Genomic DNA, 26,637 nt, shown 5'->3' with positions numbered 1-26,637 from the left:
AAATCTAATCCTGAGGTTGTTATTATTATTTTTTTCTTTGTTAAGTTCTGCACTAGGTGTTAACATTCTGGCAGAAATTTTCATATTATTTTTCATTAGGTAAAAGCACTGTTTGCAATGAATAATTGCTAATCTTGACCAGAAATAGCACTTATCACCAAAGGGTATTCAACATAATGAAAAAAACTTACAATTTTAAGTCATTGAGGGCCATAATGATTTGTCTTAATTGTTATTCTATTTTTTTCTCAGCATAACCATCAGGATCATCAAAAGCATTTTATTAATTTTATTAACAGTGCTAATGGCTATTATAACTAGTTTTGTAAAAATGGTCATGTAATATTTACTCTGTGTATTAGTCACTGGATAATTTTTAATTGAATTGTTACATTTCTCATGAACTGTAATTTTTACCTTGCTAACTCAGAAATGGCAAGAACTTTAGCTTTCTTTGATTCCCCCAAATAGCTGTATGCATAGTAAGTGTCCAATAAACATTTAATGATTATTTTGAAAAGCAGTCTCAAATTGCAGATTTACTATTTAATGTAAATGTCTTGGTTTATTTTGTTTTCTAGCTTTATTGAGGTATAATTGACAAATAAAAATTATGTATTTTAGGTATAAAATGTGTTTTGATGAATGTATACAAGGTGAATGATTACCACAATCAAGCTAATTAACACACATAGCACCTCACATAAGCAACCTTTTTACTTGGTGAAAACAATTAAGATCTACTCTCCCAGCAAATTTCAATTATTTAATGCAATATTATTAACCATAGTCACTGTGTTATACACTAGCACTTCATAATTTATTTATCCTGCATAACTGAAACTTTGTTCCCTTCAACCAATATTTCCCCATTTTTCCTCTCTCCCTAGTCATTGGTAACTATCATTCTACTCTCTGCTTCTGAGTTTGACTCTTAGCTTCCACATAGAAGATAAATCATACAGTATTTGTCTTTCTGTGTCTGGCTTGTTTCAATTAGCATTTCTTACAGGTTCATTCATGTTGTTGCAGTAACGTTTCCTTCCTTTTTAAGGGTGAATGATATTCTATTGTATATTTATACTACAGTTTCTTAATCCATTGATCCATTGACAGACATCTAGGTTATTTCCAATCTTGACTATTGTGAATAATGCTTAATTCAAGTGTTTTATAGCAAGCTAGAGTACTTAGGTTTCTATGTTTATATATATATTTTAGCAGTATATCAAAATCTGTCATTATAAGGAATTCCTAGACAAGGTTTAAAATATTCACAGGCAATTAACTAGCAATTGGTTAAGAATTGTTTCAATGCCAGAATTACATATTTAGCTTATACATAAATAAGGGGCAGGACACTAATGCCAACTCTAATTTCTTATTTTATCAAACTTAATTTTTACCAACTTATAAAATTGTTGAAGCTTAAAACGTGTTGAAGAATAATTAGTAGAAATGAGTTTGTCAACAAGCATTTTTTTCATTTTCATAAGTGAAACCATATGTGAGACTCAAAATAAGAGAACAGGATTTAGATTTAGTTTTCTCTTCCAAATCTTAGGACTTCATGTGTGTGTGTGTGTTTTAAGGGTACAGTTGGTATAAACCAGAAAATAAATGTAGAATATAGTAGCTCACAATTTTTCCTTTTTAAATAACATACTGCCCCCCTAAAAGAAAGAAAAATATACTTTTCAAATTTGCTTTGAATTAAAGTGACTAGGCAGGCTAATGGCAATGTATTATAGCTTATAAGACACTTAAATAATTCTTTAAATGGTTTCTGTATTACCAAGAATTGAGAACAAGACTCAACCAAGTCCAAGACTTGGAAGACTTTTATATCTGCACAAAAGATAGAAGATGATCACAAATATATAGGTAATGTGTTTACAAAGGAACTTTTAGCTCCTGTTTGTATTTATCCATTCTTTTTTTTATTTACTTTTAATTGGAGGATAATTGCTTTACAGTGTTGTGTCAGTTTCTGTCGTACAACAGCATGAATCAGCCATAAGTATACATATACCTGCTCCCTCTTGAACTTCTCCCCCAACGTCCCACCCCTCTAGGTCATCACAGAGCACCAGCTTGAGCTCCCTGTGTTATACAGCAACTTCCCACCAGCTATCTATTTTGTACATGGCAATGTATATGTTTCAGCGCTACTCTCAGTTCATCCCACTCTCTCCTTCACCCAGTCACAAGTCCAGTCTCTATGTCTGGGCCTCTGTTCTTGCCCTGCAGATAGGTTCATCAGTATCATTTTTCTAGCTTTCTAGCCTCTATCCCATTACTTTGCTTAGTAATTGCTTTACTAGTAAAGCTGAACAAGGGGCAAGAGAAGGGACTAAAAATTTCAAGGATTTGTTTTTGCTACTTTATCCATTTTAACAGAGTTTTGAGAGAAGGAAAAACTAAAGCTATAATTAAGGCTTGGGAATTTTTTTTTTTTTCCCAATTAGCAAAGTTTCTGTGCTCTGTATTAACTTAACGTGGTTAATTGGAATTCAACTTTAGCTAGCAAAAATGTAGCATTTGCAGTTAGATTAGAAAAAGGAACAGAATTTTTTTAGATAAAGTATACAAACAAAATTTCTCAAAAATCCTAGCCTTACAGGTAACTGTCCCAAGTGATTTTACTAGTTTGTTTTTAGATAACAAGGTAGTGGTCTGTGATTTAGTCTAGAATCTTTCAAAGGTATGTGTTTCCTACTGTACTCCAGGGCTTGAGGCTTTTGTTCATTGGACAGTCTCTGCTGGTGATCAATCTGGCAGTCCATATTTTTTCCTAAGATCTTTCTGTACCATGGCACAATTCAATTCCTAATTCAGGCTCAGAATATCTCAGGTACTAGCAAGGTCACTGGATCACTTAAACCATTCTTTTCTGTTTTGAAATAAAAAATTAAAATTTAATGTTCTAATTTTTAAAATGAAATGGTAAAATCCAATCTTATATGAGCTTTAAAAAAAAAGTCTCAATTTCAAAATAATATTGTTTAAAATGCTGTTTTTTCCTCCAAGAAAGAAAAATTTTTTGACTTTGCTGCCACCTCATGGCTAAGACAGCAATTAGAAATGGTTCTTCAGGGGCTTATAAAATATATACCAGGAAAAAAAAAAAAAGAAAGATCATGAATCATTTGTTGTTGTTGTTGTTCTTACATAGTCGCTCAGTCATGTCTGAGTCTTTGTGACTCCATGGAGTATAGTTTGCCAGGCTCCTCTGTCCATGGAATTCTCCAGGCAAGAATCCTGGAGTGGTTTGCCATTTCCTTCTCCAGGGTATCTGCCCTACCCAGGGATGGAACCCGGGTCTTCTGCATTGGCAGGTGGGTTCTTTACCCGTGAGCCACCTGTGAAGCTCCTGAAAAAGTCATAGTAAATATGAACTTTGCCCTGCGCCTATAGTACTTTTTCTCTTTTGTTCTATAATTTAAGTTTGAGCTCCATCTTTGACTTCTAGTTTCACTTAAGTAATAATATATCGTATTTTTTTGTTGTTGCTTTTCTCACCTTGCTTGGGAGCTTTAGGACTAGATAATTCAGAGAATCACTGTTCTCCTTTAATATGCAATAATATTCCCACCAGCTCTGCTGCTGCCCAGCAGTGGTGAGGCCATAGCAAATTACTTACCTTCTCTATACCATATTTTCCTCAGATACAACATGGAAATAATAGCAACTACCTATTTTATAGGGTTGATGTGATACTTAATAAAGACGATGATTGGTGAATCAGTTTTATAGATTTAATTTTTAAAAAGCAAAAATTTTAGAAATAGTTCTTACTCCTCACTACCTATCCAAACATGAGCCTTAATGAAAAACCTTGGCAACTCAACTACAAGTGATCCTAAGACATTAGTTTTCTGAAAGAACTACATCCACCTTTTTTCCTTAATAGCTCCATTTGTTTTACTTCTCTGGCAGGAATGCAAATCACTGCACGGGGAGTATGTTGGACGAGCCTGCGGCCACGAGCACCCCTATGTTCCAGATGTTCTGTTTTGGTCAGTGATCCTCTTCTTTTCCACAGTTACTCTGTCAGCCACGTTGAAGCAGTTCAAGACTAGCCGCTATTTTCCAACCAAGGTACTCAGACTACAGTTTTTCTGATCAAAATGTCTACCAGCATAAAGCATGTTACGGTGATATGTGTATTTTAGGACAAAATAAAGAGCGATTACTGTCATTAAAGGGGCCACTAAAAGGTTTTTGGGTGATTGAGCTGCCATATTAGGAGTGAGGTGTGGTGAGGTGGGGAAGAGGAAGCATTTCGTGAGACTGATGCTGGGAGTGCAGATGGCCTCTAGGCTTATCTCCTAACTTCAAATCCCAGAGATAAACTCCCACGTTCCGACTTTCATTTTTGGAACTCAGAAGCACACACTGCATTACTGATTGTCACTTTCTTGCCCAGTGAACAGTGGGAACTATTCCAGCCTGACAGACACCTCATAGGAGCCACTGTTACATTTTGTAATTGGGAAAGCCCCTGCAAGACTCATTGGAACACTATCCTCTTTTTCATTTTTAAAGTGTCAGTCCCTCCCCCTAACCCACCACGTTTGCATCTGCATATTTGGAAAAGAAAGTAAACAGAGAAACAGCTTAGTTCAATATTTAACACTGCAAAGTAACACCTATAAGGCCTGACTCAGCCAAAAAAGGACTAAGGAAGGAAGGGAGGGAGAGAGAAGAAAAGAAAGAAGAGAAACAAGAAAACAGGCTTTTGAGAGATGAGCTAAAAATTGTGATGAAAATTCTACTCTGGGAAAATGTTTTAAGAACTGTTTGAGAGAAGCTTCTGTTTTTGTTACCTCTTCCTTCCCTAAGTTGGAAGATTCATTTCTTTCCTCCAACAGCTTAATTTGATTAATATAGAATTGATTTTTTCATTAAACTCCTGAATTTTGTATGTGTTTGTGTGTGTGACATAAAGGCATCCTAATAAAAGCCAGATCTTACTGAATATTGTTTAAGGATTTTGCTCAAAGAAGACTTTATAAATGAGAAATAGAATAACTTTTAATTTTACTTACTCTATTGTGCACATTACCTGCTGCTATACTTATATCTCAGATAAACTAACTATTTTGATACTTCAATAAAAACAGATTTTATTTTATAGTGTTTGAGGGTTTATCATATTAAAATGTTACCTGTGTGAGAAAGAGTATTAAAATTTAGCCAAATTCTCTCCATTCAATGTTATTCTGTATTTTAAATATTCACACATTGGAATTCATAATAAACTTAGATTTTTATCATCATCACTGGTGTAAGTACCATGCATGATTCCCTTAATAAACTTAGATTTTAAATAAATACTGAAAACAGTACAATCAGCATTGTAGCTATTCCATAATGCCTCATTTTGAACAGGTTGAGTGTATATTTATCTTAATGACAGAGGTACATAAATATAAATATGACAGAATTAACAGTAATATTATAGTATGTATAAAATGTGATATTATGATATCATGTCATAAAGTGTGATTCTAGATTATGTTCCTGAGTATTCCTCACTATTTATAGTTCCTTCAAGTGACAAGTGTTTTAATCATCTTTAGGTTCGATCCATAGTGAGTGACTTTGCTGTCTTTCTTACGATTCTATGTATGGTTTTAATTGACTATGCCATTGGGATCCCGTCTCCAAAACTACAAGTACCAAGTGTTTTCAAGGTGAAGTTATCATAACATTTACTATCTCTCCATCTTTGTAGGTCTAATTTTTATTCAGATGATAGCTATAAACCTATCACTTGGGATTTTCATGAAAATATAAAGAATATTGATTAATATAACAGAAAATAAAATGCTCACAGCCCAACTACAATTTTGGTCTAATATTAAAAAATAAATAGTAATCACAGAAATAGAGACCTGGAAGCCACTTGAAAAAGTTTCCTGTTAATTCTTCCAGTAGGAATATCTATATTCCTAAAAGATAAGGAAACATTTTTAAAATAAGGGAAATGCATTTTCTTTTTGCAGAATTGCACAATGGATAGGGATTGGAAAACAAATAAAATTAGGTCTGAAATAGAGTTTGAACCACATTACAACTATGTCCTTGGGCCAGTTACTTAATCTCTTTGAACCTTGTTTTCTCACCTATCAAACAGAGCTGGGGACTTCCTCAAAGAATTGTCAAAATGAATTCATCTGGGACTCATCTCAGGCACCAGCCATGTTTAGAACCCTTCCCTGAGTGTCTTTTTGCTGTTTTTACTTAGTGGCCTGGATACACATCTAAAATGAGTTATACACAGTTGTCAATGTGATATTTGTAAAAGTGAATGAATTTGCCAATCCAATAGCACATATGATAATGGTAATATAATTTTATTTAATATAGATATTGATTGAGAACACAGATTTTTGAGCCAGTCTATCAGAGTTGAAATCTTGTCTTCACCACTCACTAGCTTTGGGACCTTGAGAAATTTATTCCCTATGCCTGTTTCCTTGTCTGTTACTTCTTTAGACTATTGTGAAGGAAAAAGTGAGCTGAAATATTTAAAACACTTAGAATGGTGCCTGGTACCAGGTTTTGTGAATATTGTTATTAACGATACTGGATGCTTGGGGCTAGTGCACTGGGACGACCCAGAGGGATGGTATGGGGAGGGAGGAGGGAGGAGGGTTCAGGATGGGGAACACATGTATACCTGTGGCGGATTCATTTTGATATTTGGCAAAACTAATACAATTATGTAAAGTTTAAAAATAAAATAAAATTAAAAAAAATAAAAAGTTAAAAAAAATATAATTACTTGGCGTATCAGTTTATAATTAGGGCTTTCCTGGTATTGTCTGTAAGACTTCATTTGATTAGATATTTATTAATCCAGTTAATAACTGTGCATTCTTTAATTTTCACAGCCCACAAGAGATGATCGTGGCTGGTTTGTTACACCTTTAGGTCCAAATCCATGGTGGACAGTAATAGCTGCTATTATTCCAGCTTTACTTTGTACTATTCTGATTTTTATGGACCAACAGATTACAGCTGTCATTATCAACAGAAAAGAACATAAGCTAAAGGTATGTTTTAGCATCTATTTTAATGTAAATCATTATGATTTAACTGAGCTCAATTGATGTTTGTTATGTTCATTATGCTTTGTATTCTGTATTATACTTTGTATTCTATAGTCATTTGCAGAGTGAAATATTAAAATTTCCGATTTATAATTTTATTTTCTATATTCATGGTACTTTGTCCTACAATAAGCTTAAATTGATTATTAATTAATTTATTTATGGCCCTTGGCTGAGCTCTAAATTCTAAAACCTTATCTCTAGGACTTAAAATTTAAAAATGTTGCCAAAGTTCTAGTGTTCTTTACCATGTTTAACACATTTTAACGAAATGGTCTGTTTTGGTGAAGTGTAGTTTTACCAATTTGTCTTACATCTGAGATTCTTCTATTTCTATATTTGACTCTGTCTATTAGATTGCATTTATTTTGGAAAAAATTGCATCTTCAAATAATTCTCAATTTTCTTTAGTTATTTCTCCATCTATAATGTCTATGACATCAAAACCAAGTTATAAATGTTATAGTTTTTAAGTGACATCTTTGTTTAGTTTTATTGCAGATTTCAATGATTTTCTTTTACAGAGAATAAATATAAATATATTTTATTTATTATATTCTGACCCTGCCATTTTGCAACTGTGAATAAAGTTGTTCATTGGTATGAGATACGTAATGTGAGCACTGTCATTTATAGGAATATATTAAGTTAAATTGAACCAACAAAATCACTGAATGGTTAAAAGTACTCTGAATCAAACCTTATAAAAATTAGAACACGCACAATCTTGTTTTTTTCTGGTATCATGGGATAATGGTGAGCTATCGTCATATATTCTTTAAATTCTAGGAAAAATTTTGTCAGAGCAACAGAAATTATACTTTATAGAATTTTTAAGTATGTACCTTAGAAAGATTTTAAAAACCTGATTGAACTATTTGATAGGAAGTAGTAATGACATAGTAAAACCTGACGACTTCACAAAAGTTAACAAAGGACTGAATGAACCAGTGAATATTTTAACTTTTATGGTTTCTATCTGAAAAATTACAGGTTTGAATCTTGTGTTTTCTGGGAGTAGGGAAAACCTTCCTCTCAAACTAATTATGAAAATAATTTGGTAAAATTATATGTTATAAACAAAACAATTTTATTTTCTCTCTATCTGACTCCTCCAGAAATTTGAAACTCTTAGGTTTCCAGTATGGAATGGCAATGGCATTGCATTGCCAGAATAGCAATGGCAACCCACTCCAGTACTCTTGCCTGGAAAATCTTATGGGCAGAGGAGCCTGGTAGGCTGTACTCCATGGAGTCACGAAGAGTCGGACATGACTGAGTGACTTCACTTTCACTTTTCACTTTCATACATTGCAGAAGGAAATCGCAACATACTCCAGTGTTCTTGCCTGGAGAATCCCAGGGACAGGGGAGCCTGGTGGGCTGCCCGTCTATGGGGTCGCACAGAGTCGGACATGACTGAAGCGACTTAGCAGCAGCAGTAATGACATAAATATAAGAAACCACAGTTATTTGCAATAAATCCTACTGAAAAGGAATTTTGTCTATTATATTGGGGAGAATGTGTATCTGTTTTAAAATAAAGAGCATTTTTTTTTATTCTGTTTTTAGAAAGTAACAAGAGTGCTCAAAACCTTTTTAAAAAAATGAGTTCATATTAACTTCTTGTTTTTGTCAAAGGAAATTTTAATTATTAAAGATATATTCTACAAAAATATCGCATTAAGTTCTTAGGAACTAGACCAGTGATGTGCTGGTACATGTTTAACAACCAGTTCTCTGTGTGTAAAAAAAATACCCTGATTTATAATGTTTGCCGATTTTCATGATGTGAATACTCCCATCATGGCCCATTTCAAGCTACCAAAGTGACATCAATTGGCAGGAAGAAAATTGAAAATTAAACAATTGGCTCTTATAAGTCTATATGAGCTGGCTCCAAAATACTGCTGAACTACATTATTCAATATTGGAAACTTTGAATCGTTTACAGCTCTCGAAATAAGAAATTCAGATTTCCAAGTTAGTAGTCAACTTATTTAATATCAATCATTCAAAAATATTTGATATTAAAATATCAGCCTTCTGCAAAAGCAAATACTGCCACAACCTAATTATTAAAGTTACAGAGTTAAGTAATCTATAAAGCTGGTGTTAAGAACTTTATGTTGAACACTGTTAGTCTGCTATTCTCTAAGAAGTAGGAAAACATTTTTCCTAGACACCAGTTTATTTTTTAAAACTGAAAATATCTCCATTTTTCTCATCTCTATTTTTATTGTATACCAAAATATGTATTTTCATACTGCATATGTTGCATGTTTGTTTTTTTTTTTTGCGTAAGAGCATTATCATGGTGATCCTCCCATGTCAACAGTATAGGCTGCATTATCATTTTAATGGAAGTTTATATATTTCCTTGTATGACACGTGTTTTTAAATGAACTAAAAGACTCTTGTTTTAGAAAGAAAGCTATATAATCATTCTTTCCCTTTCAAAGGAAGTTGGGGTTTTTTTGTTTTTGCTTTTATAATTAGGCAGAAATATTACTAATTTCACTGAAAAATTCTCTTTGTATATTTGTTTCCCAAATATTAGTGGAATTGTATTAAGACAGAACGTAGAAGTAAATGAAGAATTGCCAAGAGTGATGTTACCTCTGTGGCTGTCCTGTATGCTTGCCCTTTCCAAGTCTCTCTACCTTATAATCACATAATGCTTGTTCCTCTTCTTCCTGAGTCCATGGTAGGCCCTTGACATTCACAGACTTTCCAAAGCTCCAGATCAATAAATGTACTATGTTATTCCACCTTTATGTATCATGTAGAATAGCTAAAATATAGTAAAGCATTCTTTAAGTTGTCCTTTCAATTACCTTCTTTTCTAGAATTAAATGCTTTTGTCGAATTAAAGCATTTAATATTTTTGTCACTAAAATGAAGTTGAGACTATATTATTAAACTGTATTATATTATTTATACATTACTTTTTATTGTAAAAATTGCTGTATAGTCAAAAGATGCCTATTTTACCCCTTAATAGCCTGGATTTAATAGACAGAGCAAATCTGGTTTAATCATAAAGCCAGATAAGGCTTTGCTATATTGTCACAAGAAGAAGAGTTGGTCTTTTCTTGGCCACTATGAGTCTGAACACCCCCAATTTCCTTTGGATACGGATATTTTCAAAGTAAGTTCTGTCCAGTGAACGTATTTTATCTACACTGAATTCTTTTCTTTTTGGCCTCTAACCCTGTGTTCTCTAAGCTTCAGTATCACGTGGCCTGCTGCTACTGATTTTCCTGTTAACAGCAAAAAATCACTTTCTCAGAATGTTCTTTACTCAGAGTAACGGTCTGTTCCATAACCGCTCTCCCCACCTGTTGCTTCCCTGAAATGTCTGCACATTCTCTGGCTTTTACTTGAACCACATTGTCACAAAAAGACACCTGTTTCTTGAATATATCCCCAGACCACAAGTTAACCACATTATCAACTTTTGCTGATTTTCTTTTCTTATTTGAAAACCCATTTTTTTTCTTGATTGGAGTGTTCCCTGAGATAGTTAAATGAATGACGATTTCTAGATTCTGTATCAAGCATCTGGTAGAGGTCATGTTATATATTTAAGTCGACATCACATAGCCAAGTCACCTAGAAATTTCATCATTTCATTCTTTATCTCTTCCAAACTTATGTTTTAGATCTTTTCACTTTTTTCTTCCCTTCCATTACCAAAACCAGTTGCTGAGGTTTTCTCCTAGAGGAATTTTTTTATTTTAGAGGATTTTTCTCCTACTACTAAATTTTTTTTTGTCATTTTGTGTTACTACATATGCAATAAAGCTGTGTTGAGCTGAAGAGTCTAGCGCCAACTCACAGGGTAAGTGACTGACTCCTCCCTCAGAATGAAGAATTTCAAGACCAGCAAAACTTTAACTCACAGCACTTCATGATCTTTAGGTCACTCAAAAGCATCAGAGTTGCAAATGTAAAAACTTGAGAATGCAAATTGCCATTCATATTATATGTAGATGCAAATCCATTCTCTCGCTAGCATTTCTCATTTGTTTGTTTCTACCCTAGAGAAGTAGAATAAACATTGGTTAACTGAATCCCTTTGAAAATCATGAAAAATTTCCACTTTTAAAAGAAGTATATTCTCTAAAAGTGGAAAGCTACTGTCTTTCAGAAAAGAAAGTTTCTGTTAAAATATAACTGTGGGCTTTTCTTCATGTTTCTGTAGACAGTTCAGGCTTCTTTTGACATCATTTTTTAATAAACAGCAATACAATCCCAGATCACTGGAGTAAATGAATGCATTTGCCACATTCATTTGGCACCACATTCTCTTGATGATTATGGCATTTGATATGTTCTTTTCTGCCCTCTTTGTCAGCCTGGTTCTTCATGTCAATCTATAGTCTTTTATGTGGTTAACTTGACAGATGCAGGAAATTGCTGCCAAGCTTGGAATGAATTTTTTCAGCAGTGGCATCTGGGCATCAGATGGTCCTCTTGGCTGGCCTCTTGTCTTGCTGCATGTTGGTTTCAGTGGGGTCTGGTGTAGCATCACCTGTTGCTATGCTCCCTTTTCCTCCCATATGTCCATTTCCCGTGTTTCATGGATGAATGTGAGAATAGAAGCTCTGATTCTGTCTTTATTTCAGAAAAAAAATCTACAGAAATATGTTAGAAGGTACAGAGTTCTCTTTCTGACAAAGGGATACTTCCTTTTGGCTGGCATGCCTATTAGCTAATAATTTAGTTACAAAGACCATGGTTTTGAAGACATTTTAAATGGAAGGCAAGATGAAGGATGATGATTAATTAGTGGAAGTGCCAGAACTGCTTTATTGCCTTTGACTCACATTAAATTAAGCTGCTCCCATTGTTGTACAACATAATCGGGGGAAATTGTATTTTTGATTTTATTATCTGCTTGGACTTTACAAAGCTAGCTTTCTAAATTTAAAAAGGAAATTATTCTCTTGGAAAGTGTTATTTTGTCTGCTTACTGCAGTCTAGCATCCCACAGTTTACATTTGTATCATATTTTTTTTAACAGCAAGCAAGTGATTTTATTTTTTAAAAACTTATAATTTTGTTCTGGGGTATAGCCAACTAACAATGTTGTGATAGTTTCAGGTAAACAACGAAGGGATTCAGCCCTACATTCTCCTCCAAACTCCCCTCCCATCCAGGCTACCACGTCATATTTTTGAAACACTAAGACAAGAACTATAGGAAATGGTTGTCATGAAGAAGGCCTTCCTCATGTTCTTATGCCATAGGGAGCATATACTGTGGGAAAGACCGGGGTGTCCTGAAAGCATAAGCCTGACTCTCAAGTCCCCATGTCCTCTGCCTTCCTCTCGTGTCTATCTCTCAGCTGCTAGCACCTCTTCCACTCTCTCTTAGCACTACCACAGATTTGCACAACAGCCCAGGGGCACCATTTATATTGTACTGCCTCAGTGGCAAGGGCTCGAAGATCAGGTCCTTTGCTGTCCTATGTTCTTCACACTGCACTGTTCCCAGGACAAGACTTGTCTAACTGGTTAAGACTCTGTCCTTCTTTTTCTTTGGGACTGAAAATTTTTGCTTATTTAATTAACGTATTATTTTTGACTGCGCTGGGTCTTCGTTGCTATGCAGGCTTTTCTCTAGTTGTGGTGAGTGGGGGATACTCTCCAGTTGGGACGTGCAGGCTTCTCGCCGTGGTGGCTTCTCTTGTTGTGGAGCACAGGTTCTAGAGCACGTGGACTCAGTAGTTGGGACTCGCAGGCTCTAGAGAACAGGCTCAGTAGTTGTGGCATGTGGGCTTAATTGTCCCTCAGCATGTGGGATCTTCCTCGACCAGGGATCGAACCCACGTCTCCTGCATTGGCAGGAGGATTCTTTTCCACTGAGTCATAGGAAGCCCAATGGGACTAAAATTTGAGTTCTGTCCTATGCAACTACATCTTCCAAGATGTTCTGCAAAAGGACTAGGGGACCATAGTCTGGCTCTGGTGAAGCTTCTTATACTTTCTTGGTCATGCTGATACAAAGGTGTTTCTCTTCCCGCCTTCCAGCTCTCTCCAGAAAACCTCTCCAGAGTTATTAGCAGAAAATCTCTCCAGATTTATTAGCCGAAAAATTGTCTAGGGTCATATTCACGAGTGAAATTGAGTTTAGGCATTGGGTGAACCTGGAGCGTTACTGCAGCTAAGCTGACCCAAGGAAGAGTGCCACTGAATCGGTGGCAATGCAGGAGGAAAAAGGTTCTTGTGTGGGCATTCTCATTTTCTTTTCTCTGTCATTTCCTGCAGTTTTATAATTTGGCAGGGGTAAGCAGAAAGGGAAGGAAGTACAACTGATTTTAAGGGTGTTTTTCTTAATAAAACAATGAAATAAAATAGCAGAAAGAAAACACTACCATGACAAATACACATCAAATACTCAGTATGTTTTACCTTCAAGGCTATATTGGCTTTCAGATAAACGAGACACTGCTTGCAGCTTGGTAAGACTGCCTGTAAAAAAAGTCAAAATTACTCCTCTAGAATAATTAGGAATTTCTGCTCACATTCATAATAATAAATTTAACAGTTATATTTATTTTAAAATTACACCTAAATTTGATTCTAAAAATGTTTCAGTTATGCATATTTCCTTTTAAAATTGCCAGTCTGTGACTTTTTGATTGCTTATTGTATGTTAATGATTGCACTAAAAACTGGGATATACTGAGAAATTATGTGATAAGTTTACCTGCCCTTAAGAAACATATACATATTTTTATTAAAGAGCCTTGAAACAAGTAAGTACAAAAGAAGAAAGTTTTTGTTCAACTGTGAAAATATGGTAGTCCCTAACATTTACTTGGTGCTTGCTAATATATCAGACATTGTTCTAAATGATGTGAAAATCATTTGTAAATTATTTAATTCTCAGAACAACTCAGCACTATGTCTCTTGTCATCATCATCACCATTTTTCAGATAGGGAAACAGAGGCACAAAAGTTTAGATGATTCATTCAAGATCATTGCTTAAGCTGGCATTTGATTCCTGGCTGGATCATGGAAAAAGTAAAAGAGTTCCAGAAAAACATCTATTTCTGCTTTATTGACTATGCCAAAGCCTTTGACTGTGTGGATCACAATAAACTGTGGGAAATTCTGAAAGACATGGGAATACCAGACCACCTGACCTGCCTCTTGAGAAACCTATATGCAGGTCAGGAAGCAACAGTTAGAACTGGACATGGAACAACAGACTGGTTCCATATAGGAAAAGGAATACATCAAGGCTGTATATTGTCACCCTGCTTATTTAACTTCTATGCAGGGTACATCATGAGAAACTCTGGGCTGGAAGAAGCACAAGGTGGAATCAAGATTGCCGGGAGAAATATCAATAACCTCAGATATGCAGATGATACTACCCTTATGGCAGAAAGTGAAGAGGAACTAGAAAGCCTCTTGACGAAAGAGGAGAGTGAACAAGTTGTCTTAAAGCTCAACATTCAGAAAACTAAGATCATGGCATCTGGTCCCATCACTTCATGGGGAATGGATGGGGAAACAATGGAAACAGTGTCAGACTTTATTTTTTGGGGCTCCAAAATCACTGCAGATGGTGATTGCAGCCATGAAATTAAAAGATGCTTACTCCTTGAAAGGAAAGTGATGACCAATCTAGATAGCATATTCAAAAGCAGGGACATTACTTTGCCAACAAAGGTCCGTCTCAGTTCAGTTCAGTTCAGTTCAGTGTCTCAGTCGTGTCCAGCTCTTTGTGACCCAATGAACTGCAGCACGCCAGGCCTCCCTGCCTATCACCAACTCCCAGAGTTAACCCAAACTCATGTCCATCGAGTCGGTGATGCCATCCAGCCATCTCATCCTCTATCGTCCCCTTTTCCTCCTGTCCCCAATCCCTCCCAGCATCAGAATCTTTTCCAATGAGTCAACTCTTCACATGAGGTGGCCAAAGTACTGGAGTTTCAGCTTTAGCATCATTCCTGCCAAAGAACACCAAGGACTGATCTCCTTCAGAATGGACTGGTTGGATCTCCTTGCAGTCCAAGGGACTCTCAAGAGTCTTCTCCAACACCACAGTTCAAAAGCATCAATTCTTCGGCGCTCAGCTTTCTTCACAGTCCAACTCGCACATCCATACATGACCACAGGAAAAACCATAGCCTTGACTAGATGGACACTTGTTGGCAAAGTAATGTCTCTGCTTTGAATATGCTACCTAGGTTGGTCATAACCTTCCTTCCAAGGAGTAGGCGTCTTTTAATTTCATGGCTGTAATCACCATCTGCAGTGATTTTGGAGCCCCAAAAAATAAAGTGTGACACTGTTTTCACTGTTTCCCCATCTATTTCCCATGAAGTGATGGGACCAGATGCCATGACCTTCGTTTTCTGAATGTTCAGCTTTAAGCCAACTTTTTCACTCTCCTCTTTCACTTTCATCAAGAGGCTTTTGAGTTCCTCTTCACTTTCTGTCATAAGGGTGGTGTCATCTGCATATCTGAGGTTATTGATATTTCTCCTGGCAATCTTGATTCCAGCTTGTGCTTCTTCCAACCTGTCTAGTCAATGGTTTTTCAGTGGTCATGTATGGATGTGAGAGTTGGACTGTGAAGAAAGCTGAGCGCTGAAGAATTGATGCTTTTGAACTGCGGTGTTGGAGAAGACTCTTGAGAGTCCTTGGACTGCAAGGAGATCCAACCAGTCCATTCTGAAGGAGATCAGTCCTGGGTGTTCTTTGGCAGGAATGATGCTAAAGCTGAAACTCCAATACTTTGGCCACCTCACACCAAGAGTTGACTCACTGGAAAAGTCTCTGATGCTGGGAGGGATTGGGGACAGGAGGAGAAGGGGACGATAGAGGATGAGATGGCTGGATGGCATCACCGACTCGATGGACATGAGTTTGGGTTAACTCTGGGAGTTGGTGATGGACGGGAGGCATGGCATGCTGCAATGCATAGGGTCGCAAAGAGTGGGACATGACTGAGCGACTGAACTGAATTGAACCTGTCTCCAGAACTTATACTCTTAACCATCTTATTACACTACCTCTCGTGAAGCAGTCATTTAAAGTTGGAATGTAAAATAACGTTTGCTAACTCTTAGGCTTTACACTGTCAGTTTCCTATGGGTGATGGTGACAGAGCTGTTCCTCATCTTGTTTGTGTCCTCTAAGGACTCTTAGCCAACCAGTTTCCTCAAGGGAACAATCTTCAGTTCTCCACACCTCCGCATGTCCCATGCATCCATTTTTCCTTATTTACATTTCCTATTTCATTCAAGAGAGCACTGAAGTTTGCAACATCTGGAAGTCAGTGATGGAGTAGAATCATATAGGGGATAGAAAGCACAAAACTGTCATTTTAAGGAGAGGCCAAATTTTCTAGTGCTGCAAGAGATGAGAACAAGATAGTTCTATGCTAGGATAAAAATGAGTATGTAAAAGGAAGTTTAGGTTCTATGATATAATTTTTCACAATAAAAGTCAACCATTGAGACAAAAGAGGGTAAATGGAAAGGACTTAACAAGAGTTTATCCTTTAGGAGTTCTTAGCAAAGGGCTTCCTGGATATTGTCAGGAAGTGGTGTCTAGTCACAACCAGGCCATTCTTAGTTCTACTGGGGACACAGTCGTTACTTTGTTTTCTCAGCCTAATGCCTGATATATAATTGATGCTCAATAATTTTTTGTATAAATTAATGATGAAAGACATGAATTACAAATTAGCCTGCCCATTTAAGGAACCAAAGTAAAGGGACTGTATTTGATAATGACTTTACCTGTTCAGTAGAAATAGAATGGAAACTAATGTACTAGTAAGCCAGAATTATATCTATTAAAATATGTAGAAGTCACTATTATCATAATTGCAGTAGGAACATCTGTAGCTTCTCTGTAAGTGGACTGTATATTTTGAGACTATTCTCTTTTTATCTTTAATTTATTTTGCATTTCAGAATCGGTTATATAAGATTCAAAACAGTACCTCTTTTCTGTTCTTTTCTGTTCTGTGGTGGTGGTGTCATTGGTATTTATGCCAAATTCAGGTGGAATGAGAATCCTGTTTTCTTTCTCTTAACAGAAAGGTTGTGGGTACCATCTGGATCTGTTAATGGTGGCTGTCATGCTGGGTGTGTGCTCCATCATGGGCCTGCCATGGTTTGTGGCTGCCACTGTCCTTTCCATCACTCATGTCAACAGCCTGAAACTGGAATCTGAATGTTCAGCTCCAGGAGAACAACCCAAATTTCTTGGCATTCGGGAGCAAAGAGTTACTGGGCTTATGATTTTCATTCTCATGGGCTCATCAGTCTTTATGACTAGTATTCTGAAGGTAATGAAATCTCCCTTTGTGAATTTGAGAAAAGGCAGAATATATATATTATTCTTTAAGAAATTTAATTTGAGTCTAAGCCATCAATTTGTAAATATTGTATGGCATGTGATGAAAGTGATGAATTTTTTTTATCATGTTTATATAGCTTCTTACCAAGGGAAATTATGTGCTATATTTTAGAATCCTTAAGTATGTAAAAAATTTAATCTGGCCAAGTAAATTTGATGTATAAATTATTATTGTAATTTTGAAATGGTAATCAAGTTCTGGGAAACAGTCACTCATCTCTGACTAACTTGTGACCTGAGTTTAATGTATGCCTACACAAAAGAAAGTTTCTAATTTCTTGTCAGTGGACAGATACATTTGCAATTACTATTACTTAGTAAAGGGGGGCGGAGAAGGCAATGGCACCCCACTCTAGTACTCTTGCCTGGAAAATCCCATGGACGGAGGAGCCTAGTAGGCTGCAGTCCATGGGGTCGCTAAGAGTCGGTCACGACTGAGCGACTTCACTTTCACTTTTCACTTTCATGCATTGGAGAAGGAAATGGCAACCCACTCCAGTGTTCTTGCCTAGAGAACCCAGGGACGGGGGAGCCTCATGGGCTGCCGTCTATGGGGTCGCACAGAGTTGGACACGACTGAAGTGACTTAGCAGCAGCAGCAGCAGTAAAGGGGGAGGCGTAGAGATAAGCAATGCCATGATCATGGCCACATATACAGTTTTGTATTTTAAATGTTCCATAAAACTACTACATGGACATTGTTATTGGATATACTTTTTTTTATGTTTAAAATAATTGAATTCATTTTAAAGATTTTAATTCATTTAAAATAATTAAATTCATTTAAATTTCCCTAATGTAGCAAAATATACTTGATATTAATTGTTTATTATACATCATGTGATTTTATTGATTTTGACCTATTAAAAATGTCTAATAGACTTCTTATTATCCCTGTTTAGATATTGGGAAACTAAGGCACAGAAAGCTTAGGTGACTTACCTGAGGCTATGCAGCTAAAAAGTGCTAGAGCTGGGATTTGAGCCTGTGTCTTCTGGCTCTGCCCCATACTTCTAAAATATTTACCTTTCTGTGTTTTTTCTTTGGAAGTACAAAATGTCTCAACCACATTATATTTGAAAATAACCTGTGCCTTTTTTCTAATTGTTCTTTTACAGTTTATTCCTATGCCAGTGCTATATGGAGTGTTTCTTTATATGGGTGCTTCATCACTAAAAGGAATTCAGGTAAATTACTTTATAGTAATATAGTAAGTAAAGTATCTACAGTAAAGCTATGATGACATATCTTAAGGCCTGTTGATGCAAAGTCACTTGAGAGCTAAGAAAATGTCATTATCTGAGGAGTAGCTTTCAGTCTACAGTTAAATGTCTTAAAAAATTCTTAAAAATGGTTCATAATCTGAGGGTACTTCTGTTTACTATTAGTATATTGAAACTGTGGGGCTTCCCTGGTAGCTCACACAGTACAGAATCTGCCTGCAGTGTGGGAGACCCAGGTTCAATCCCTGGGTTGGGAAGATCCCCTGGAGACAGGAATGGCTACCCACTCCAGTATTCTGGCCTGGAGCATCCCATGGACAGAGGAGCCTGGCGGGCTACAGTCTATGGGGTTGCAAACAATTGGACATCTGAGTGACTAACACACACACATGTTAAAACTGTAAAAAGTTTATACTTTATAATCCTTTTAGAAAAGGATATCAGTATATTTAAAACTATATAAAATATTAAAATGCTTTTAATCTTTGATACTGTATGATATATGTGGATCAATGAAAATAGTAAAAAAAAAGTATACACAAAGATGTTCCTTGTAACACATATTATCAAAATACTGGAAACAATACAATTACTCAACAACAGTAAAATAATTAAGCAATCTATGGTTAATTTAAATTTGATAAAGTAATTTAAAATTGATAAATACAATGACCATAAAAATAACACAGTAAAAATGCTTATGACAAAGTGAAATGTGAGGTGAAAAAGTGAGAAAACAAGTTGTAACTACCACAGGTTTAAGAAACTCTGAGTGTGGGTAGATTAAAAAGGAAGGTGGAGAAAGAAAAACAATTTGTTAAGGTAATAAGATTCTGGGTGATTTTTGCCTTTTATGTTTGCTTTTCTGTTATTATTGCAATTGTCTTTGTAGAATTATTTTTATAAATTAATAAGGAAAACCTTATAGATTGTTTAATTATTTGTTAAATAGAAATAGCTTTTGCATTAATTTCCCACTGTTACCTAAAAAATTGCTGTAAAACTTATTGGCTTAAAACAGTAAACATTTATTATCTCACAGTTTCTGTGGGTCATAAACTTGGAAACAAAATAGCTGGGTGATTTTGGCTCAAGATGCCTTATGTGGCTGCTAGCAAGATGTGGACAAGAACTGCAGTCATTTGAAAGCTTGGATAGGACTAGAAGGTGTTTATCCAAGATGGCTTATCCCAATGCTGAGGGCAAGAGATGGTAGTGCCTCTCTGGCTATTGGTAAGCGGCCTCTCCATCAGACACTTAAGTGTCATCACAACAGAGACCCTAACCTCCATCTGAATGAGAAATATGAGGCAGAGTGAGGCTGAAGTCACTGTGCCTACTGACAGTCTACAGAGTCACACGTGGTCACTTCCACTTTTCTTATATTTGTTAGAAGCCAGTCATTGTGGCCAGTTTGCACACACAAGGAGGGAAATTTAGACTCCATCGCTTGAAGAGAATAATAATATCAAGGAATTTGTGGACGCATTTAAAAAATACCAGAAGAGGAACTTCCCTAGTGGCACAGTGGATGAGAATCTGCCTGCCAGTGCAGGGGACACTGGTTTGATCCTTGGTTCGGGAAGATTTCACATACCATGGAGCCACTAAGCCCGTGCGCCACAACTATGGAGCCCGCGCTCTACGGCCCTCAGGTCGCAATTCCTGAGCCCGTGTGCTGCAGCTGCTGAAGCCTGTGTGCCCTAGAGCCCATGCTCTGCAACAAAGAGTAGCCCCAACTTGCAACTGGAGAAAAGCTGCCTGCAGCAATGAAGACTCAGAGCAGCCCAAAATTAAATGAATAAAATTTAAAACATTTTTTTTTAAGTGCCACAAGATTATTTTACATTTTTACTGAGACTGTTGGCAAATTATTCCTGCTTATGTTATTATAGTGAGTTGAATAGTACCCCTTCCCCGCACATCCACCTGGAATCTCAGAATGTGATCTTATTTGAAAATAAAGTCTTTGCAGATATGCAGTTATGGATTTCAAGAGGAGCTTACCCTGAATTTAGCATGAACCCTAAATCCAATGACTGGAGTCCTTATAAGAAGACAAGAGGACACAGAGACACAGGGAAGAAAGCCACATAAAGGTCGAGGCAGAGACTGGAATTTTGCCACCACAAGTCAGGGTATATCAGGAACCAACAAGCTGGAAGAGGCAAGAAAATTTTCTTCCCTTCAGCCTTCAGACAGAACAAGACCCCACCAAAACCTCGATTTTGAAATTCTTGCCTCCACACCTGTGAGAAAATAAATTTCTATTGTTTAAGCCACCGAGTTATAATTTGTTACAGCAGCACTAGGAAACTAATACAGATTTCTACCCATGGCGGATTCATGTTGATGTATGGCAAAACCAATACAATATTGTAAGGTAATTAGCCTCCAATTAAAATATATAAATTTAAATTTTAAAAAATGAATATACTACTAAATACACATACATTAGCAAACAAAAAAATAAATAAAATTTCCTTTGAATAATCTTGTTTTATAACAAGACTGTTGTTCCCAAACACTTAAATTTTCTTGAAAAGGAGACTAGTTTGAGGATTATTTATTGTATAATTTATTTTTGTTGGCTAAAAGAAAATATAAATTGCCATTTTTTCTTTGACAAGATAGACTCATTACTGTTCAGTGACCTATAAAGGAACAGTCATCTGACTAAATGTTATTAATTCGTCAAATTAACACTTTTTAAGTGGAGCACAGGGTGTTAGATGGTGAACTGGCGCTTTAACAACAGACCACAAGAGAAACAGAAATAGAAAAGTTTATCACTCATAGGTCTTCACAGGAAGGACCTGGCCTTGAGGGGCCACGTGGGGAGGCCAAGACAAAGTGGAGACAGAGAGAGAGAGACAGGACCTAGGGCAGAAGCCTTTATTAGGGTCAGTGGGTGGAGCAGTTTGGGGTTCCTTGGCTAAGGCTGAAACTGGGCTCTTCAGATCGGAAGAGCAGGGTTTGGTGAGCTTTACAGAGGTCTTATCTAAGGGGTACATAAGGAGGAGGGAGAGGAGGTTGTTGATCACAAGGGCCATTGGGGAAATTATACTAGGAACTTATATTTACTTGTGACTCTGCGGGTAGCTGTCTAAGGTATGCACTTGCATGAGGGGCTAGGGTTATTTAAGGTCACTACAGCCTGCTTGATTGGACAAAATGTGTGATGCGGCAGCAGCACCGTGGAAGATCTTGGCTAAACTCTCAACGCTGAGGGACAGGCAGTACAGGAACTCTTTTCCTGAAAAAATAATAAATCAGTTTCTGACCTTGGGAGAAGAAAACCTCTTAGGCCTGAGGATGCTATTGGATGTCAGAACCAAGATAGAACTTTAACACGATGTTACTGTAAGATCACTAATCACCCAAAGTCGATAGGATGAGTGTGTTCATCCTGATACTGGGTAAAAGTAACTTGGGAGAAGATGTGTTGAATCTTAAGAAATCAAGTACAATCCTTAGGGTTATAACTGAATGTTTCACTGTTATAACACTTGAGAAGTGTTATGCATTTAATTTTACTCTAACTACATTTAATTTGTTCATTTATAACTTTATGTATGAAAAAAAATTTTTTTAAGAATTGGTCTGGTAAGACAGATAGGGAAGAGTGCTGAAGAGGTTTTGTTTATTTGTTTTGCTGGGGTTTTTTTTTTTTTGCCTTTGGCAAAAGTTCTATGAGTACTAATTTCATCTGTAAGTGAAAAGTATTTATTATTAGGCCTCAGGCTCACATAAATACAGCAGCAGAAGTTTAAGAAATAAAGTAAAATCATTTTGATAGCTTCAACAGATTTCCCCCCCTAATTCCACTCACATGATTTTATTATACCCATGAGCTTTGGAACTAAACAAGAATGTCAAATTTTGGAATTATTTGGGGTGTGAATCTTTCAAATGAAAGTTGAGGAAAATATTATCAAAGACCCATGAGAAAAGTATAATGAGTTCTAAATAGCACAAATGAAACAGCAAATAGGGTCTCACACTAAGAAACAGAGTTAGTGAAAATTTAAGTGAGCCCTGAACTCAGGGAACTGAAATTCCTATTTGGAATATTGTGGCTAACTGTATGGAGAAATGGGATGCTGATATTAGGACAAGATCAAAGGTACATGCAAAACTCAGAATACATTTATCATGACTATCATTAGGTACTTGAGCAGTAATAATTAAAAATGTGCAGAATATCAGCAGTTCAAGAAACGTGTTAATTTGTTACCCTGTTTGTTCGAAGAATCTTGTATATTACCTGTTTGGCAATATTAAGAAATTTATCTAGGTTTCTTATTGTGCAACATGGCAGGAAAAACAGAACATAGTGTTCTTATGAACGCTGTTTCTGTACTCAGATATATAACCACATTTATATTCATTCCAACACTTTAAGGATCCAAAGTAAAGCAAATGTGCCATTTAAGCAATAACAATGGAATCACCCACACACTGAAGTACAGTTATGCAATAACATAACTTCACACATGGAGAAATGGTAGCTGGGGAAAAAATTAGTTCTATAGAAATTGAAACATTCATTTATAGCCCTGAGGATTTAACTTTATTTTTTCCTTATTCCTATCTCCACCATGCACTGAGTTTTATTTATTTAATGACATGTAATTTTAAGAGATATTTAGGAGTTAGAGATAAAAAGACCCAGTGAAATATTTGTGGACAATATAGAGAGGGACAAACCAGGAACTAATTCAGCACTTAGTACTGTGCATAGGTTTTCAACAAATTTTTTGGAAGGTGTAAATGAATATGACTAAATAAATGGACACTGGATGGACTCAATTATGTGTGATTCTGGTTTAGATGCCCCAGGGAAGGTCATGCTGTGCCATAAGACAGGTAAAAACAGAAGGAACGTGTTGAATTGGGGATATGAGAAGGTGTCAGTAAAACATGATGTATGACACTACACTGCTGCTGCTGCTGCTAAGTTGCTTCAGTCGTGTCCAACTCTGTGCGACCCTATAGACGGCGGCCCACCAGGCTCCCCCGTCCCTGGGATTCTCCAGGCAAGAACACTGGAGTGGGTTGCCATTTCCTTCTCCAATGTATAAAAGTGAAAAGTGAAAGTGAAGTTGCTCAGTTGTGTCCGACTCTCTGCGACCCCCTGGACTGCAGCCCACCAGGCTCCTCTGTCCATGGGATTTTCCAGGCAAGAGTACTGGAGTGGGGCGCCATTGCCTTCTCTGGACTCTACACTGACACCCATTTGACTCTATGGGCATTTTTGTTCCTCGGCGTATTCGAGTAATTTTGGAAAATTTGGTGAAGATTGCTTACAATATTCTCATATAAATTAGCTAAGGACTAAATCTAATGTTACTCTTAAAACACATAGGAGATATTCCATTGTATAAAATAGAACTGACAGTGATTGAAACTGTCATTTTCTAAATCATCACTTCTTGTTGGAAACACTGAAAACTGTAAAATTTGGCCTGAGAAAAATTAAACAAAATGATCTGCATAAAACAAAGCTAACATGCAGTACATTTTTTTAAGTAAAATATGATTGAAGATTTCACATTCTTGTGGACACTTAATCTATAAAATTTGAATTGATAAAATTAACTTTGATGGGTAAAAATGTCAAAGCTATTAAAATAATATCTAGTCCAAAAATAATGTACTGTCTTTATGATAAAGTTTAAACAGGAATAACCTTGATCCAGATGAAAATAATGTTAATAAGATACAATTGAAAATATATATAAATGATTTGACAGTGTAGTAGAGGAAACTGATCAATAAATTAAACTGTTAAAATTTGCTCTGGAAATCCTTTATTAATAACAATTCATCTAGGTTAAATCTTTATGGCCAAGGTATTTGTATTTTTAGGAACAGCACCAAAACCATTTATGGGGATGAGAGTGGCAAGGTCAAAACAGCAGAATCAAAATAGGGAGGAACATCCCACACAGCAGCTGCATGTGAGTCTAGAGCTCGAGTCAGAAAGAGCTGCAGTAGAGACTGAGGGCTGGGAGCCTAGCAAGTGTGTGAAAGCCGAAACAGAGGTTATGGATGAAATACTCAGTAAAGAAGGGTGCAGGGAACCCCAGTACTTAAAGGACAAGTAAAGGAAGAAATTGACAGGTGATGATGAAGACAAGGGTGATGATTATGTTTTGTCTCAAGGCTATACTCTCTGAGGGAGCAATGTTTAGCATTGGCATCAGTGTTATTAAACTCTCTTAATTATAACCTGTATCCACATTTGAGAAAATATGGGATATTATAAAACTGAAGTTGTGGTCTTTCAGAATGTACACTTAACAATCGCGTAGTCCTGACGCCCAGATGTCAATGGAAGTGTGATCTAGATGTACCATATATTGGACTATATTATACATTTACTTGTCCTACTTTTATTGTTGTCTGTAAAAAGCAATTTAGTCTGTTTATCTTTTAGTTCTTTGATAGAATAAAGCTCTTCTGGATGCCTGCAAAACATCAACCAGATTTTATATATCTAAGGCATGTGCCACTTCGAAAAGTCCATCTCTTCACAGTTATTCAGATGAGTTGCCTCGGCCTTTTGTGGATAATAAAAGTTTCACGAGCTGCTATTGTCTTTCCCATGATGGTATGAAACTTCTAAGTCAGCTCTTTTTCTCCCTCTGATTTTCTGCTCTCACTAAAAATCCATGAACAAATTGGAACAATAGAATAATTTTGAACAGTTATTGGAAACCTTGGTATAAACTTTAGCCACTAAAACTAGTAATTAAGATTGGGTTTTAGATTATATATGAATTTCAGTGATTCATACTAGTTTTATCTCTATCATTCTGAACATTAGTTTGAATTAATTAAAGTTGGGTAGAAAATGTAAACTTGCACAATTTAACTTTAAAGATATACTAGCAAATCTGAAAAGTTAAGGAACCTTTTAAAATTAAATTTTATTAAATATTTTAGATGAGTTTCAAGTATTTCAAAGCTAAAGTACTAGAATTTGAATGACTATAAATGATTAAAATATTATCAGCATAGGTATTAAAGGTTTAATATTCTTAAAGTGTTTTTAAGGAAATGGTCAAAAATATAGTTTTTTTCATTGCTTCTTTAAATGCCTCCTATAATGGGTAGAATCATAGCCACTATTCTGGAGATGTGGTAAGAAAAGAAATTGAAGGAAGCAAAAGTTAGACAATATCTATTATACACACATATATCAAAATTTCACTTTAATATCAGACCTAATTTTAGTTGACTTGTTTCTACCAAAAAAAACAAACAAATCTAAATCTCCCATTTATATTTTTTCCTTGTTTTAAAATCTTTTATTATTTCCTTCAGGTGTTAGCTCTGGTATTTGTAAGAAAATTGATGGACTTTTTGTTTACCAAACGGGAACTCAGCTGGTTGGATGATTTAATGCCTGAGAGTAAGAAAAAGAAACTAGAAGACGCTGAAAAAGAAGTAAGTCAGAGCAAAATCAGTATCTTATAAAGAAAAAGCAACACATGCACAGTAACAGCTTTGCAAAATAAATTATTGTGTTTCTCTTTAGTGATTACTAACAAGCACAGGTGGACTGCTTTGAAAGATGAGTGTGTAAAATCATAAAGCTGAAACTTGAACAGAGAGAGCACATATCTTATATGAGCAAACTCTAGTGAAATATGCAAATACTTTGTACTTCATTATCCTTCGAATTATAAGGTTTATTTTTCTGATTCCTCCCCTTAGGATGGCAGAAACTTGCTGATCCTTAACTGTTTCCAAATTGTGATCAAACAGTGATTGATTTTTGGTTGAATATGTGAGAAGGAAAAAAAGAGACATTATTACTGTTGGTATTTTCCTAGGGAACAAAGTTTTACTCAAAAGATTCTAATTCTAATTAAAAGATAAAATAGTT

At 35.9% G+C, this 26,637-nt stretch overlaps 1 protein-coding gene across 8 annotated transcripts in view; it reads left to right on the top strand.

Moving 5' to 3' along the window:
• The window catches only part of SLC4A10 (solute carrier family 4 member 10), a 343,489-nt gene that overhangs the window by 297,205 nt on the left and 19,647 nt on the right, over positions 1–26,637 (top strand). For all 8 annotated transcript variants that reach the window (XM_061436804.1, XM_061436824.1, XM_061436845.1 and 5 more), the window contains 7 exons: positions 3,940–4,101; positions 5,586–5,699; positions 6,903–7,064; positions 17,195–17,446; positions 18,636–18,704; positions 25,183–25,356; positions 26,073–26,195. In XM_061436804.1, coding sequence (XP_061292788.1) covers positions 3,940–4,101; positions 5,586–5,699; positions 6,903–7,064; positions 17,195–17,446; positions 18,636–18,704; positions 25,183–25,356; positions 26,073–26,195 — 1,056 coding nt within the window. The remainder of the gene's footprint in view (positions 1–3,939; positions 4,102–5,585; positions 5,700–6,902; positions 7,065–17,194; positions 17,447–18,635; positions 18,705–25,182; positions 25,357–26,072; positions 26,196–26,637) is intronic.

Source organism: Bos javanicus, chromosome 2 (assembly GCF_032452875.1).
Source record: "Bos javanicus breed banteng chromosome 2, ARS-OSU_banteng_1.0, whole genome shotgun sequence".
Lineage (NCBI taxonomy): Eukaryota > Metazoa > Chordata > Mammalia > Artiodactyla > Bovidae > Bos > Bos javanicus.
The sequence above is the reverse complement of the archived record's forward strand: the minus strand, read 5'-3'. Positions and strand labels throughout refer to the sequence as shown.